Genomic DNA, 17,195 nt, shown 5'->3' with positions numbered 1-17,195 from the left:
AGTAGCAACGAAAATAATTTTATGGTTGGGGGTCACCACAACATGAGGAACTGTAGTAAGGGGTCGCAGCATTAGGAAGGTTGAGAACCGCTGCTCTAGGTCCATCCATATTGTTGCAAATGGTACGATTTCATTCTTCTTTATAGCGGAGTAATACCCCATCGTATAAATGTACCACAGTTTCTTAATCTAGTCATCTACCGATGGGCATTTTGGTTGTTTCCAAGTCTTGGCTATTATAAATAGCGCTGCAATAAACATAGGGGTGCATATATTTTTTCGAATTAGCGTCTTGGGTTTCTCTGGATAGATACCCAAGAGTGGAACTGCTGGGTCATACGGTAGTTCCATTTCTAGTTTTTTGAGATACCTTGGAATGGAATTCTTGCCATGTGTTTTGATCCTTAAATTCTCTCCTCCGTTTCTATGCTGACTCATTCCACTTGCCCTGCTTTGTCTTTCACTAGGCAGAGATGGCTCAATCGGCCAGGTTGAGCAGGTCTTTTGGACATCTAGGTATGTTTAGTGGAGGGCAAGAGGAATGCCCTACGGTTTAGTGAAAAGGAGTCTGAGGATCATGGTGTGGGTCTGGTCTTTAGCTATGGGATTTGGCTAAGCCTATTTCGTCATCTGCAAAATGGGGAAAAGTATCCTTTCTTGTATTCTGCTCACCTCCAAGAGTTGTCATGAAGATGGGCTCAGACAAGGTGTGAAAGGGCTGTAGAAACTCAAGAGAGGATCGTGCAGGTACATGAGGAGTGAGTAGCCTCAGAAAACGAAAAGCACCTCTCCCTGAAGCAGCCAGTAGTAAGACATATTGATGGCCTTGCCCTTGGGAGCTTATCCAGGACACATCTAGGGATGACGATGGAATGGCCATCAGTGCTGGATTAAAGGACAGGAACACTGAAACCTCATGGGTAGTGGATATGCTGGAATTGAACTCCCTTCAGAATGTGGGTTTCGTTGTTAACAAAAGGCCTCCTCATTGCCAGTGAGTTTTTGTAACCATTATCCAAGATAAGTAAGTGTCCCGTGGATTAGTAAGTAGGAGGTCAGCACCGGAGTATTTCATTCATGGGACAGAATGTGTCAGGAGCTTGAGACCACGTTTATCTTTTCTGTGTCTTGAATCCTTTGCTCATTGCGGATGTTGCCTCTACATATAAGTTGTAGTTAATTCTGTTGCTGAAATCTTTGTTGACGGCCATCCCATATGCCAGGCACTGGGGCCAAAGCAGAGAATAAGACAGAGGAGCTTACACTCCTGCGGAGACGGTGGACAACAAACCGGCCCACAAGTAAATGATGAGATGGAAAGTCACGCTGCAGACAAGCAGGCAGGGGGATAGAGTGTGGTGGAGGGTGATGGCGGGAGGAAGGCCTCGCAGAGGCGGTGTCATTTGTGCAGAGATCTGAAGGATACGAGAGAACACATCAAGCCCAGATCAAGGGTTAGAACATTTCAAGAAGAAGGAACAGCAATAGAGTGCTGAGTACATGATCAGCAAGCTTGTTATTTTCATTAAAATTAAAAATTATTTTAATTAAAAATATAATTTAAAATTCAACAGTTGGAGAAGGATATACTCATTTCATTCCCACCCCTGTCCTTAACCACCTGGGACCCCTCAGTTACTAGTTCCTTATGTGTGTAGATATATTCTCCTTATGTGATCAAGTAGATTTTTTTATACAAATGATAGTGTACCATACATACTTTTGTCTTTCACCGTGTTTCTTTTCTTTAGCCAGTCTTGGAATTCGTTCCAGGGTAGTACATAATTTATTGTTCTGCGTAACTGTTTATTAATCCTTTGAGTGAATGAGTCCCAGAATATATAACTAATTCCCTATGGATGGACATTTATATTGTTTACAGTCTTTTGTTATAAAAAGTGTTGCAATGAATCCTGTACATATGCCATTTTGTCCACATGCACCTGGAATTCAGCATATTTCTTTTTTTTTTTAATTAAAGTTTATTGGGGTGACAATTATTAGCAAAGTTATGTACATTTCAGGTGTACAATTCTGTAGTACATCATCTATATATCACATTGTGTGTTCACCACCCAGAGTCAGTTCTCCTTCCATCACCATATATTTGATCCCCTTTACCCTCATCTACCACCCCCCTCCCCCTTACCCTGTGGTAACCACTAAACCACTGTCTCATCAGGCTTCTTAAGCATGCACTTTTTCTCAGGGTGGCAGTTCACACTGCTCAGCACTGGTCTGTGGCACATCAAATCTGTCTGAGGTTTTTTAGTTGAGCACCTGTTATGTGCATCACTCTGGATTGGGCTGTGAGGTCCACACACAGGCCCAGCTCGTTTTACCAGTCTTCTCCTGTACCCACAGTGCCTAGTGTAGTGCTTGCTGTTTAGTCAGTGTTCAGTAAGTATTTGTGGAATCAATGAAGAAAAAGTCAACGCAGATAAAGAAGTGAAAGGGGATGTTTGTTCTTTTCCTGCATGGAACTTAACCTCTCTGGAATTATATATTCATTTGTTTAATATGTTTTTCTTCCTCTGGGCTGTGAGGTACATGAAAGCAGGGATCATGTCTTGTTCTCCATGTATTTTCATTGTCTGACCCTTAGTGACCCTTAGTAGGTGCTCAACAAACATTTATTAGTGAAGCGTTTGAGTGAACAGATGCAATTGCAGGACTGGCTAAGTGTGTGGGGTGGAGGAAGGGTCTGGCTGGAGTTGAGTGGAAAAGGCCTCGTGGACATGAGCCAATTTTCTAGTGGGCCTGACGAAGGCCCTGGGCAGGCTGTGAGGGCCACGGGACCTCCACTCCCCTTTCACACCCTGACCTGAGCCCCTCCTGACCCCGGCAGGTGGAGGTGCAGTGCCTGCTCCTGCTGGAGGTGCTGGGCGGCTCCCACAAACACGCCGTGGATGGTGCCGTGAAGAAGCTCACCAAGCTGTGGAGAGAGGTGACAGGAGGCAGCAGGGGGTGGTGGGCATGGCTTCTTCCTCACTGTCCCCCCCTGCCATCTGATACACAAGCTTTACACTTTCCTCCTCAGAATCCCGGGCTGGTAGAACAGTACTTGTCAGCCATTCTCAGCCTCGAACCCAACCAGAACTATGCAGGCATGCTGGGGCTCCTGGTGCAGTTCTGCACGAGCCAGAAGGAGATGGATGTGGTCAACCAGCACAAGGCAAGTGAATCCACTGGAGGAGAAGAGGGGCGCTGGTTTTGCCCTGGGGGCCCCAGCTGCTGGCCTCACCTGAAACTTGTTGGTTTTCTCACCTGAGACCCTGGCCTCTTGCCATGATACATGAACTTTGAGGATCTGGAATGTTTTCCCTCCAGCTCTGGCTTAAGGTGAATCCTGGTGTAGTTATTGAGGTACTGTTGGGTTGTCGGAAAAGTCGTGACGCATTTTTGCAACGAAAAACAGAAAAAAATGCGTCATGACTTTTCCGACAACCCGATAGCTTGCCTGTTCGTGCAGTCATTTGCTCTTCCACAGTTGAGCAGCTGTCACGTGCCAAGCACTGTGCCAGGTGTTGGGGACGCACTAGTGAGCAAGGCAGCTGTGATCCCTGCCCTAATTATACCCAGTAAGCACGACAAAGGAAGAGTGCCAGAAGCCGTGGTACTCTGTAACCGGAGACCTGCCTTCGGTCCTGGGTCAGGGAACGCATCTCTCATGAAGGAACTTAAAGGGTGACTAGGTGTTAGCAAGGTCAAGAGGTGAGGAGGAGCATTTGGGGCAGTAATGTAGAAGAGGCGAGTGGGGTTGGAGTGGTGCGAGTGGGTTAGAGAGGTGTGGGATGCAGCCGGCCGGGGTAGTAGGCAGGCCTGGTGAGCTGTGCCAGGGACCTTGGACTTGATCCCAGGAGCAATGGAAAGCCGTGGAAGGTTTTTAAATGGGGAATGGCATGATCAGTGGGACCTCTGTGCTTGACACCATGAAATTTGGAGCACTGGTTTGTAATTTTTGGAGGCCCTCCCACTGGAGGGATCTCTTAGGCCAGGCATGAGGTACTTCACAATGTCAGGGCCTAACCAGATCTTCGAATTCTCTAGAGTGCCCTGCTGGATTTTTATGTGAAGAACATCCTGATGAGCAAAGTAAAGCCTCAGAAGTACCTATTGGTGAGTGAGAGGTGGGCCTTACTCACCTGGACAAGTTCAATCCCACATTAAATTCATGACTCAGAATTGTCCAAGAATTCTTGGTCCGTTCCCAGGAGGGCTAGGGGCCTGACTCCTTTCTCTTTATAGGATAGCTGTGCCCCTCTGCTCCGATACATGTCCCACTCGGAATTTAAGGATTTGGTCCTGCCCACCATCCAGAAATCCTTACTGAGGAGTCCAGAGAATGTTATTGAAAGTAGGTTGCTGCCACATGGGACAGCGGGAGGGAGACAAGTAGCCTGATAAGCAGCATCCCTGATATTGGCAGTAGGTAGCGCTGCGGGTTGGGGTGAGGGATGTATTCAACTGTTTATCTCATTGGGACTTAGAGAGATCAGGAACCCTTTTAGAATATGCTGGAAGCCATGGGCCTTCTCACTGGAAGAATGCACAAAAGTATATCAGCTTAGAACAGCGGTTCTCAACCTGTGGGTCGCGACCCCTTTGGGAGTCGAACGACCCTTTCACAGGGGTTGCCTAAGACCATCAGAAAACAAAAAGATATTTATATTACGATTCATAACAGTAGCAAAATTACAGTTATAGATTAGCAACGAAAATAATTTTATGGTTGGGGGTCACCACGACATGAGGAACTGTATTAAGGGGTTGCGGCATTAGGAAGGTTGAGAACCGCTGTCTTAGAACTTTCTGGAGACCATTCAACTTAAGAACCTGTGCTCTGGATAGTTTGAACTTGGTGTGGAGGTGGCACTTGAAATCATAAGATCTGAGGGTTGAGTCTCTGTCCTTATTTACTTTGGTAAAAGGAGTATGTGGAATGTTAGAGGGACAAGGTTTTGCTGATTGGGATGGGCCGTGCACAGCTTTACAGCAGAGCTTTGCGACAAAGGTGTGACCACTTGTGCCTGTAGAGAGATGAAGAGTGGTAATGGCTCTGTGTGTCTACCTAGCAGGCTTGATGGCATTTGTGGGCAGTAGGGCAAAAATGGGTATTATCCCTGAGACTGATGTGGTTAATGCTTTCTGTCCCGCTTAGCTATTTCCAGTCTGCTGGCATCAGTGACTCTCGACCTCAGCCAGTATGCCCTGGACATCGTGAAAGGACTGGCTAGTGAGTATCCTGACCCCTCCCCAGCCCTTAGAATGACACCTTGGGTTTTGGTTGTGTATCTCCCATTTGTTGTAGAAAACGGGGTGGGGGGCAGCTCAGGTTAGAAATGTGGCTTGAATCTAAACCACATTTGCATAGTTTCTTCCCTGAGACCCTTTATAATGAGAACATAGAGCTAGGATTGAAGAGTTGGGAGCATGGAAAAGACAAAGGTGAAAGCCTGTGTACTCAGCTCTTGGCAGCTTCTGAGCAGCGGCTGTCTGTGTCTAGGTCAACTGAAATCCAACAGTCCCCGCCTGATGGACGAAGCCGTGCTGGCACTGCGGAACCTGGCCCGCCAGTGCAGTGACTCTTCTGCTATGGAAGCCCTGACCAGGCATCTGTTTGCTGTCCTTGGAGGTGAGCAAGCCTTTGTGGCTGTGGGGATGGCTGAGGTGTGGCCCTGGCATTCCCCATACACTGGGGCCTGGCTGGGACTCAGTGCTCCAAGGCTGCTCGTGGCAAGGCCGTGCGGCCAGGAGGATGCTCAAGGTAGTGTGTCGGTGTGTGAAGAAACAAGCACGTGCAGGGCAGTGTAGACGGACGCTCTCAGTTTTATGTTTTTACGTGTATGCATTATTGTGTGCATAGTGGAAAACAAACTAGAAGGAAATATGCCAACATGTTGATAATGTCTTTGGGTAGTGGGAACATGGATGCTTTTTAAATGTTTTGTGTTTTTTTTTTAATACTTTTTCTGGTTTTCAGATTTTCTGTGAGAACATATTACTTTTTTATTCAGGGGGGAAAAAAGCTAGTAAATATTATTTTAAACGCAGCTTCACAATAGAAAGGCTCCTTCTGGAATCAGAAACTGCATCTCGATGTCACACACATGACTGCCTTATCCACCCCCTTGGGAAATGTGGCAGATGTGAATTTCGAATCTTTGCTGTCTCTCCTCTCAGGCTCCGAGGGAAAACTAACTGTTGTGGCCCAGAAGATCAGCGTGCTCTCAGGTACAGAATTCCTCCACGGGTAGTAGGAAGGGTGGTGGTAGGTGAGGTGTGATGTTACTCCTAGGTAAGGTGAGCCCCTCTTCGGATCCTGACTCCTCTGATGATCGGGGACGTCCCAGCCTGGCTCCCGATACCCTGCTGCCCACCTACTTGGCAAGCGGGCCCTGTTTAAGTCTAGCGGGAGGCCTGGGTTCTGCAAAAGGCTGGATGTCTGCACAGAGCGCTGAGTGGGGGTCAGTGATGGTCAGAGGAGAGGCATGGCTGCTGGGGCGGTGGGCGGCGGCAGGAAGACTCGTGTGTTGGTGGCTTTGTGCTGACGAGGGGCTGAGCAGTGGATGTCTTGCCTTTCAGGGATCGGGAGCTTCAGCCATCACGTGGTGTCTGGGCCGTCCAGTCAAGTCCTGAATGGGACCGTGGCTGAGCTGTTCATCCCGTTCCTCCAGCAAGAAGGTAATTGTGTGCAGCATGGTGAGGATGCAGTCTGGACCCAACCTTGACCTCGGTTTTCACAGCCGGAGCCTGCCATGAACGCCTTCTGAAGGACACTGCCCCCAAAGCATCCCTTTCCCTTGTACTCCTGTTTGCCTTTGTGTGCTGCTGGCAGTGATTTGATGCGAGTCTGAGACCTTGGACTGATAGAATTCTGCTTCTTGCCCTAGTTCACGAAGGCACCTTGGTGCACGCCGTCTCTGTCCTGGCTCTCTGGTGTAACCGGTTCACCACAGAAGTGCCCAAGAAGCTCACCGAATGGTTCAAGAAAGCCTTCAACCTTAAAACCTCCACCTCCGCAGTGAGGCATGCCTACCTGCAGTGCATGCTGGCCTGCTTCCGAGGTGAGACGCCTCCCCTGCAGAGGGGATAGAGTTTTTAGGGCATCATCACTGTTCCAAGTTTTCCGTTTCAGTCCAGCTTATTTGCATAATTTCTTCCCCAGCCTCTGGGAGCATCAGGCTTAGTCATTCATAAAGCCCAGAATCAGAACCCAATTTTCACAACAGATTCTGTCTTCTCCCCCTTATCTCCAATGTACAAAGCTTTGTTCCCAGAGGCCCCAGACCCAGAACCTGTCACTCCGTTACCCATTATCTGAAATCGTGGAGAAATGATTCTGATAGGACTGATTGAAAAGGCCCAACTTCATATAAACTTTATGCTGGACCTCTTAAAAAACAACCCCGGTCCTTGCTTTGGTGTTAACAAAGCTGCCACTGGGCTCGTGCATCCACCTGCTTCGTAAGCAGCTCGGGGAAACTTTCAGATCTGTATGGAGATTTGATCCCAGCGTAAAAATCTCTTAACACTGACTTCCACCTCTGAAATAGGCTTGTATTTCTTTTTTTTTTTTTTAAGATTTTTATCGGGGAATTGGGATGGGAACAGTGGTGGGGAATTGGGGGGAGGGGAGCAGACAAGCTGCTGTCGTTTTGTCCTTCAGTCTAGTTGTGGAGGACGTCGCTTCACTGGCCCAAGTTGGCACCATCACTGTGCTCTTTCCGGGCGAGGCAGATCAGTCGCCACCGGCTTCTGAACGGCTGCTTACTGCTGGCTGCTGGCTGCTCACTGCGGCTGCTGGCTACACACGGTAGCCCATGGCAACCCACTGCAGCAGGGGCTGCAGCCTACGCCGTCGCCGGCGACTCACAGCAGCCCAGCTCCAGGTTGAGCTGTCGTTCAGCATCTTAGCTGTGGAGGGCAGTGTCACTGGCCCTCATATGTGGGATCCGAACCGGGGTACTACTGGTGCCCTCTGGCATCCCAAGCCAGCTCTTAACCATCGCGCCATTCGGCCGGCCCTGTATTTCTTTTTTAAAAAAGCTTTAAACTTAGGATGAGCTGTGTTTAGAGAAATGTCTGGTAGATTCCAGAGCTGCCTCTTGAGAGGGGACACCCTCCTGTACAGTTCTGCACTCATCTATCAGTTTGTGACTTTGCTGCGTTGGCCAACCTTGATGTTTGAGTTCTAGATAGTAGAGACATGGTTTAACCTAGTCTCCAGCTTGAGCTGGTTCTGATCGGTGCTTTTAAAATCAACGTAATACAGGGCTGGCTGAGCAGCTCAATTGATTAAGAGCTCGCTCAAGAGTGCGAGCTCTAAGCAACAGCCGTTAAGAGTCCCGTCCTGAGCTGAGCTGCCACTGAGCTGCCAATAGGTGGCAGGATGGCTCAGCTAAAAAAATAAAAAAATAAAATCAACGTAATATAAAATAGACATTTCTTGGATTCTAATCCTTATTAGAATTCTAATTAGGATTCTAATCCTAATTAGTATTTCATCTAATCCAGATGAAATACTTGTTTCATTGTGAAATGTTCTGATAGACCAGTAGTTTACATGGGTTTAGCTATAGTTTAACAGGTTTCTACTTTTTTTTTTTAAGTGAGTTTAGTTCATAGGTCAGGTTGGTTCTTGTTTTGGAATTTGGGTCCAGAGGTCGTCTGGTATGGGGGAAGAGCCCCCAAAAACAAATCGGTGGGCTCGAGGTTGGCCTGGTTCTCTCTCAAACCAGCTGTGTGGCCTTGGGCACTTAACCTCTCAGCCCGCTTCCTTATCCATCCAATAAATAGCTTCACTATTGGATAGTAAGGATCCTTCTAGCTCTAACTTGATGGTTGTAGAATTTGATATAAGCCTCAGCTCCTGATTCTACTTCTTCGTAATACTTCACAAGGTGACTGAAGGGTTTTTAGTCACCCAGCTCAACCCTGGGTGGACAGCTCCTTTCTCGAGTAATCTTGTCACTGCCAAGAATCAGGGTGTTCTGAAAGGGGCTGGTCCTCTCTCCACAGGCGACACGCTATTGCAGGCCCTGGACTTACTGCCCTTGCTCATCCAGACAGTGGAAAAGGCAGCCTCGCAAAGCACTCAGGTTCCCACAGTCACCGAAGGGGCCGCCGCAGCCTTGCTGCTCTCGAAGCTTTCGGTGGCTGACTCCCAGGCTGGTAAGTCCAGAGATGCCCAGGATGGCAGCAGACAAGGACCTCTTTCCGAATCCTTGGGAGGAGTGTCTTGATGTTAAGGATTTGACAGCATCAGCTTGACCACTTACTGCACTGGGTCAGCCACAGGGCCACTTGTCACCTGCAGGGATGAGCCTCAGGGTCACACTGTGTGATGGGAATGCAGCCAGGGGCCTCTGTCACTGTCCTCCTCCTCCCTGATGCTCCAGGGCTCTGGGGCGGAGCTTGTACATAATGCCAGATTGACCTGGGTTTAGTAGTGGGACTTTTTTAAAAAATTGGTTGTACATTTCTAGGATGTAACATGAAAAGCTTCTCCTTAGGCAGCCTGTCTTGCAGCCACTAAGTTCCCCTCTTTGGGTAGCATTACAAATATCGTGTCGAGATAGCAGGTGTGTCATCGACCAAACACACTGCCTAACGTAGTATATATGCCATGTTATGTACTGAACATAACTTGGAAAAGGTTCAAATCAGCACAACAAGAGCTTTCTCATTCTTTTTCTGTGGCTACATGGTATTCAATGCTTGCTTTAGTCCATTTCCTACTCTGTATGTGGACATACCTGGATTTGTTCCAGTGGTTAGAAATGGAGTTCAGCTCTTTTCATATATTACTGTGTGCCATCTGGGTATATGCCAAGGCCCTGGGCTACCTGGGGGGATACAAAGGTGAACATGACCTTGCTTCACAAATTCCAGGCTGCTTTACTTTTGTTGGAGAAGAGATGCAAAAGGCAAAACGTGGCCTTGAAGCGGTTTTGAAGGAGGGATTCCTTTTAGTTAAGGGCAGCGGTTCTCAACCTGTGGGTCGCAACCCCTTTGGAGGTCAAACGACCCTTTCACAGGGGTCGCCTAAGACTATCGGGAAACAAAAAGATATTTACATTACGATTCATAACAGTAGCAATGAAAATAATTTGATGGTTGGGGGTCTCCACAACATGAGGAACTGTATTAAGGGGTCGCGGCATTAGGAAGGTTGAGAACTGCTGGTTTAGGGACTGGGTATCATTAGGAAAGGCTTCAGAAGGAGGGAGCATTTGAACTAGGGCCTGGAAGGCTAGGAAGGATTTCCCAGGTGGAAGGGAACCGCCCAGTGCGAGTTCAAACCAGCCCGTCAGGGAAGGGCAGGGAAAGCACCAGGGTGAAAGCCAAGTCTTTAGCCTGGTGCTGGACTAGGTGGGAACTGATGGGAAGCCAGCAGCTCGCCCGGGCTCCTGTAGGCAGCTCAGGACGTGGGAGGGCAGCGTCTGTAGTGACCTGGCCCTGCAGTGGAGGGTCTGTCCGCAAAGCCAGCCCTGGCAGCTTCAGGATGGAGGGGACCAGCCCTGGTGGGCATGGTGAGTTGTGTCGTGGGGTGACCTTTTGTTTCTTGCAGAGGCCAAACTGAGCAGTTTCTGGCAGCTGGTTGTGGATGAGAAGAAGCAGATTTTCACTTCTGAGAAGTTCCTGCTCATGGCTTCAGAGGATGGTGAGTTATTACCCCGTTAGCTGAACTTGAGATTGGGCCTGAGTCTCTCTGGAGGGTCTTCAGAGAACACCCTTCCCTGCTGCCTGTTGTTTTGCCCAGTCAGCTCTGCAGAAACCTGGACCATAGTGATCTGGCCAAGAGATTGGCCATCATGGGAATGAATTCATTCCTGTGGGGTGTGGAAGGCTAGGGAAATTGGGGGAAGTGGAAGATTTGGGGAGACAGTGCGCACTGATGGTTGTGGAGCTGTGATGTTAGGGGTAATTATGGCTGGTTGGGTAATTGGTGTCGTCTCGGAGGTTTTCTTGTATTAAGAAGCAGATGAGAAGCTCGGGTGCAGTGTGGTTGGCTCCACTCCCCCTCCAGGAGACACAAAAACTACTGGCAGAGAGGGAAGAGTTGATCTTTAAATGTGTGTTTAAAATTCCAGGTTGCCTGAGGAGTGTCTGCTGCTAATTGGTGATTTGAAGTCTTTGACTCACAAATCACAACATCCTGTTAACGAGCTATGACTGTTACTCAGTTCCTGATTTAAAAAAATAGCTTTTGGATAGGAAATACATTCACATAATTAAAAAATAAAAGATCCAAGAGAATCTACACTTAAAATTATACCCCACTTTGATCTCTGACGACCCAGTTTCCCGGCCATGGAGAAGCAATTTTATCAACTTTGGTGTGTCCTAGATATTTTTTTTTATACCAGTAAATCTCTTTCATGTATTAGTTCTCTACCTTTGTTACACAAATGGTAGCATGCCTACTATGCACAGTGTGCTGTCCAGACTTAGAAATCACTCCATGTCAGTATGTAATGAGTGTCCTCATTCTTTTTTAGAACTGCATATAATTTTTAATTAATTATAAGGAAGTGTATACTTTTTCTTATTCCACACACACATGTACATAGTAAACCAAGAGAAGGGAATTCATATGAGCTGTAATTGCACACCCAGTGATAATTCATGCTTACAGTTTGGTGTTCATTTCCCAGTTCTTTCTGGATGTGTTATTTATTTTAGAAACACCTCTGTTTCTCTCCCCTCCTAGCCCTGTGTACTGTGTTGCACCTGACAGAGAGACTTCTCCTGGACCACCCGCACAGACTTACCGGCAGCAAAGTCCAGTACGTGAGGCTCACTTACCTTTCCTCTCGGGCCAGAGGAGGCGAACCCGGCAGGGAGCTGAGAAACGGGGGTGTGCGGTGGGCAGGAGGGCCGGCTGTGGAGAGCCCTGCGCCCGGCCTCCTCCCAGGACAGCCTGTACCTGTGCTTGCAGGCAGTACCACCGGGCTCTGGTGGCGGTGCTCCTGAGCCGCACCTGGCACGTGCGCAGGCAGGCCCAGCAGACGGTGCGGAAGCTGCTGGCCTCCCTCGGGGGCTTTAAGCTGGCGTACGGACTCCTGGAGGAGCTGAAGACTGTCCTCAGCTCTCACAAGGTGAGGGCGTCTGGGCTGCAGAGCTGGGGCTCAGACCGGCTTCGCTGACCCTGCGTGTGCCGTGGGATTTGGGCTGGGCCGCTCCGGGGCTGTTCGCACTCAGACTCTGTGAGGCCCGAATCTTCCCCTCTGCCCTTAATTAAGCTCTGGTAACATCTTCTTTCGTATACAATGGACTCTTGAACGACGCATGGGTTAGGGGATGCGACCTTCCTCGCAGTTGAAAATCTGAGTGTAACTACAGTTGGCCCTCTGCATCCATGGATTCCCAACTGCATAGTTGACCCTTTGAACTGGGCAGGTCAGTTGAACTGGGGTCTAAGTGGATCCGTGCCATTCTAATCCACGTTGTTCAAGGGTCAACTGTAATTCTTTTTCTTTTCAAAGACTTTTTATTCTTCCTGTGCCTTTTGATATGTAGGTTAACCTTTCATTCTTAACTGGATAACACATTATGTTTTTAAAGTGCTTTGTAATTTGTAAAGCATTTCCTACCCATTCTCCCTTGTGAAAGGCAGCCAGGCTGACTACCCTTTTTTTATGCAAGTTGTCCAGGGCCCAGGAGCTGAAATGACTTGCGCTGGGTCTCCCAGCTGGTGAGTGGCAGAACTAGGAGTAGACTTGTTTTCCTCCGTGAGTGGTTTAGGTGCTTCCTTCTTCCCGGCATATCTCACAGCCTGTGGGCCCCGATGCAGGGAGCTGGGCATCAGACTCCATTTCAGCAGGGACCCTTGAGAACAACATGAGCGAGAGGCAGCCGTGTCCCTGTGTGCCAGGCCTGCACAGGGCTCTGGCACACACAGCATTGGGGCCTCTCACGTGTTGTCTCCACACAGGTGCTGCCCTTAGAGGCTCTGGTGACTGATGCTGGGGAGGTAACTGAGGCGGGCAAGGCCTACGTGCCTCCACGAGTCCTGCAAGAGGCTCTGTGCATCATCTCTGTGGTGCCAGGGCTGGAGGGTGACGTCACCAACACCGAACAGCTGGCCCAGGAGATGCTGATCATCTCTCACCACCCATCCTTAGGTCTGTGGCTGGGGTGGGTGTGGGAGGGGAGGGCCTTGTTGGGCAGAGGATGAGGGGGCCACGCAGAAGGCCTTAAGTTGCCCCTCTCCCCTTCAGTGACAGTGCAGTCTGGACTCTGGCCAGCGCTTCTCGTTAGGATGAAGATTGATCCAGAAGCCTTCATCACCAGGCACCTGGATCAGATGATTCCCAGGATCACCACACAGAGTCCCCTGAACCAGGTGATTGGCACGTGAGCTGGTTCTGGCCTCAGGTTCGAGTGCAGGGAGGGAGAGGATTCAAAGAAACAGGTGAAAGTGTGATGTAATGTGGGTTTGGACCCTTGGGTTGCGAGTGACAGAAAATGCAGACTGGCTTGAGCACAAAAAGGATTTACTGCCTTAACTAACTGCTAAGTGCCAGGATCTGAGTTGACAGGGACTCAGGTGTCATCGGGACATTGTAGGTGGTGCCTGCAATGCCTGTCTCTTCCATTTGTGTCTCGTCTCTGCTTTCCACGATGTGGACTGCATTCTCCGACAATTCTTCCCCTTTCTGGTGGCAGGATGGCTGCTAGGATTCCTGGCTTACGGCTTGTCCCCCATCAGCTCTAGCAGAAGAAGCTTGTGTTTTCCAATCATTTCAGCTGGCATGGGGTCTCACTGCCCCTAGTGGCCCTGACTTGGGTCCTGTGCCCATCCCTAGGCCCGTCCTTTTGGTCTGGGTCACAGGCCCACCCCTGGAAAGGGTGGTGGCAGCTCCCCTGAACTACAGATTGAGAGTCGGGGAGGACTGTGTCTCCCCCAAATCAGGGTGGTAGTACCAAAGTAGTAAATGTTTGCCGAGAAGACAGGCACACGCTGCAGCTGTCCGCTCCAGTGGGCAGTGCTCAGAAAGAATGGGCAGGGGCAAGAAGAAAGGGAGTCAGTTGCTAGGGGCATATAAGTGGGGCAGGACACCTCTCCAGTGCCAGCCTTGGCACACACTGACCGTGTCTGTCTGGCAGGCTTCCATGAATGCCATGGGCTCCCTCTCCATCCTATCCCCGGACCGGGTCCTCCCGCAGCTCATCAGCACCATCACCACCTCCGTGCAGAACCCTGCACTGCGCCAGGTGACCCGGGAGGAGTTTGCCATCATGCAGACCCCGGCTGGGGAGCTGTATGACAAATCCATCATCCAGGGGTGAGACGCCACTCGTGGGCGCAGTTGCCTTTCCTCCCAAGCCTTAGTTTTCTTGCCTGTCAGGTAGAGACGACCCTTCCTTTGTAGGGTTGTTGTGAGAAATGAATGAATCTGCGTGTCTATTCGTTGGACAAGTGCCTGCTGTGTTCCAGGCATGTGCTTAGGCCTGGGGTGCAAGAGCATGTCAAGTGCCCAGTGCTTTCCTGGTGCATACTGCTCAAAAGCTAGCTGGGATTTCATGGTGGCGAGAGGCTAAAGGGGCTGGTGGCTGTTTTGAAGCTGGCTGATCACCTGCTCTGGGATTTCAGTGCCCAGCAGGACAGCATAAAAAAGGCCAACATGAAGCGAGAGAACAAAGCTTATTCCTTCAAGGAGCAGATCATCGAGCTGGAACTGAAGGAGGTGAGTACACGGGCTGCCTGTTGAGCTTGGTGGCCTCAGGCTGGTGGCTTTTCCTACTGCACAGATGCTGTTTCTTTGGGTCATCCTGAGGCCTGTGGCATACCCCTCTCATCCCACCTGCCCGTCCTGGGTCCTCCCGCCTCACCCTTTATTTATTCTTTCTCAGTAGCTTTCTCCACCCCAGACTCATGGAAAATAAATTTCTCTCTCTGCTGGGTGCCAGCAGCGGTTCATACATTTCCTCTGCTAAGTGGTGTTGCTTGAATCCATGCCTGTCCACCCAACTCCTTGAAGGCTGGCATCTGTCTTCACTCCTGACAGCAGGCATGGGGCCTGGCACAGTGTAACCTCTGGGGAATCGTGTTTCGATGGCTGTGTTCAGCTTGTAACAGAACCCACAGTGCCCTTCCCTGTCTCAGAGCCATTGCTTTTCTCTCTGTCTTTACGAGTCTGGGTTCTTCTTGTCTTTCACATCTCAGCCCATGTGTCCACAAGCCTGCTTCTCAGAGAGGCGACCATCCTGCCCCCCCATCCAAAGTGGACCCTGCCCTTCTCCTTGGTTACTATGTATTGTATTTATTCCTTTCCTAACATTTGTCGTGACCTGAAGTCATCTTGTTTATGTATTTGGTTACATGTTCATTGTCTGTTTTCACCCACTAGACATGTGCTCCGTAATGGCAGGGACTTGGTCTTGTCTCTCACAGTATCCCCAGCGTCTAGAACTGTGCCTGGTACAATGCAGGTGCTCAGTCAGTACTGGATGAATGAATGAGGGCTCTCTCGGCCTTTTTCCGGCTTCAGCTTACACTGGGGGAGAGCGTTTTTAGGCAGGCCAGGCCAGCAGGGAGGCTGAAGTTTTGATCCTGAAGCTGTGTGGCCACCAGAATGCCCTTTCTAGCTCATCGAGGGACTTTTCATTTCTCTCGCATATAAAAGGTCCCTCTTGCGTTTGTCAGTAGAGAATCCGAGAAGAAATCGCTTCTCTACTGCTTCTCTCTGTTTTCTTGGAACCAGGTGGCTGCGGACTTTGTGGGCGGTGGGGAGGCCACATGGTAGGTTTGGGGGCCCAGGTCACAGATTGAGAGCGGGCATGGTGCTGACCGGAACCGAGTTCGCCTTCCTCTGATAGGGAGGGAGGCCTGTTTCCTGGAGATGGAATTGCTTTACTTGTTACCTTTAGGAAATAAAGAAGAAGAAAGGCATTAAAGAGGAGGTGCAGCTGACCAGCAAGCAGAAGGAGATGCTGCAGGCCCAGCTGGACAAGGAGGCCCAGATCCGGAGGCGGCTGCAGGAGGTGAGTGCTGGGCGGCCCGGGCCTGTTCCTCGCTGTTCCGGAGCAGGACCCCGCTAACCTGCCTCCTGGGGCGACTCTGCTTGCAGATGGACAGTGAGCTGGAGGCGGCGCTAGGACTGCTGGACACCATCCTGGCCAAGAACCCATCGGGCCTGACCCAGTACATCCCTGTTTTGGTCGACTCTTTTCTGCCCTTGCTGAAATCTCCCCTGGCCGCTCCCAGGATCAAGAACCCTTTCCTGTCCTTGGCTGCCTGCGTCATGCCCCCTCGACTCAGGGCTTTGGGTTAGTCCTTGTTTGCAGGCTGTGAGCATGACCCTGGGCGGGCCGGGAGGTGGGCGAGGATGCCCCTGAACTCTGGTGGGGAGCCACTTGGTGACCTAGGTTACTGACTTGTTTCCTATGAAAGTGGCCTTGGGAACCTCTAGCTGCATACCCTCGGGGCGACATAGTGCCTCTCCTTTTTCCTGTTTTACGTCTGCTGTGCCTTCACTCAGGCCCAGGTTTTAGATACTAGTCTGTGTGATCTTTTTTTTTTTTTTTTTAAAGATTTTTATTGGGGAATTGGGGGATGGGAACAGCACTGGGGAATTGGGGGAAGGGGAACAGACAAGTTGCTATCCTTTTGTTCTTCAGTCTAGTTGTGGAGGACGTTGCTTCACTGGTCCAAGTTGGCACCATCATTGTGCTCTTCCTGGGCGAAGCACATCAGTCGCCGGCTTCTGGAAGGCCGCTCACTGCGGCTGCTGGCCGCTCACGCTGGCTGCTGGCTACACACGGTAGCCCATGGCAACCCACTGCCACAGGGGCTGCAGCCTACGCCGTCGCTGGCGACTCATGGCAGCCCAGCTCCAGGTTGAGCTGTTGTTCAGCATCTTAGCTGTGGAGGGCAGTGTCACTGGCCCTCATATATGGGATCCGAACCGGGGCCCTCTGGCGTCCCAAGCCAGTTCTTAACCATCGCGCCACTCGGCCGGCACTGTGTGATCTTTCTGTAGTAGTTGTAAAACTAAGGCCAGTTAGAAATTCAGTGGCAGTAGGGGTGGCTTGGTGCCACGTGGCCGGTCAGTGCAGCGCAGAGCTCCCAAGCAGCCACGTGTCAGTGATGAGAGGTCTCTGTGACCTTGAGCTTTCTGTTTGCTGTGGGAAAACAAAGACCAGGTAGGGTGGCTGGGAATTAAGCAGACTTTCTAGCTTAAAGG

At 50.1% G+C, this 17,195-nt stretch overlaps 1 protein-coding gene across 1 annotated transcript in view; it reads left to right on the top strand.

Annotated features, from left to right (window-relative positions):
- Positions 1-17,195, top strand: part of GCN1 (GCN1 activator of EIF2AK4) — an 83,319-nt gene that overhangs the window by 35,946 nt on the left and 30,178 nt on the right. The window contains 19 exon segments of the mRNA XM_019649093.1: positions 2,849-2,947; positions 3,041-3,175; positions 4,051-4,119; positions 4,249-4,357; positions 5,162-5,236; positions 5,507-5,635; positions 6,184-6,234; positions 6,586-6,684; positions 6,894-7,067; positions 9,022-9,174; positions 10,574-10,666; positions 11,717-11,792; positions 11,945-12,104; positions 12,941-13,130; positions 13,227-13,351; positions 14,116-14,294; positions 14,603-14,696; positions 15,880-15,993; positions 16,080-16,278. Of these exon segments, the coding sequence (XP_019504638.1) occupies positions 3,110-3,175; positions 4,051-4,119; positions 4,249-4,357; positions 5,162-5,236; positions 5,507-5,635; positions 6,184-6,234; positions 6,586-6,684; positions 6,894-7,067; positions 9,022-9,174; positions 10,574-10,666; positions 11,717-11,792; positions 11,945-12,104; positions 12,941-13,130; positions 13,227-13,351; positions 14,116-14,294; positions 14,603-14,696; positions 15,880-15,993; positions 16,080-16,278 (2,155 nt within the window). The 5' untranslated portion in view covers positions 2,849-2,947; positions 3,041-3,109.

The sequence above is a fragment of the Hipposideros armiger genome, unplaced genomic scaffold, assembly GCF_001890085.2.
Source record: "Hipposideros armiger isolate ML-2016 unplaced genomic scaffold, ASM189008v1 scaffold_129, whole genome shotgun sequence".
Lineage (NCBI taxonomy): Eukaryota > Metazoa > Chordata > Mammalia > Chiroptera > Hipposideridae > Hipposideros > Hipposideros armiger.
The sequence above is the reverse complement of the archived record's forward strand: the minus strand, read 5'-3'. Positions and strand labels throughout refer to the sequence as shown.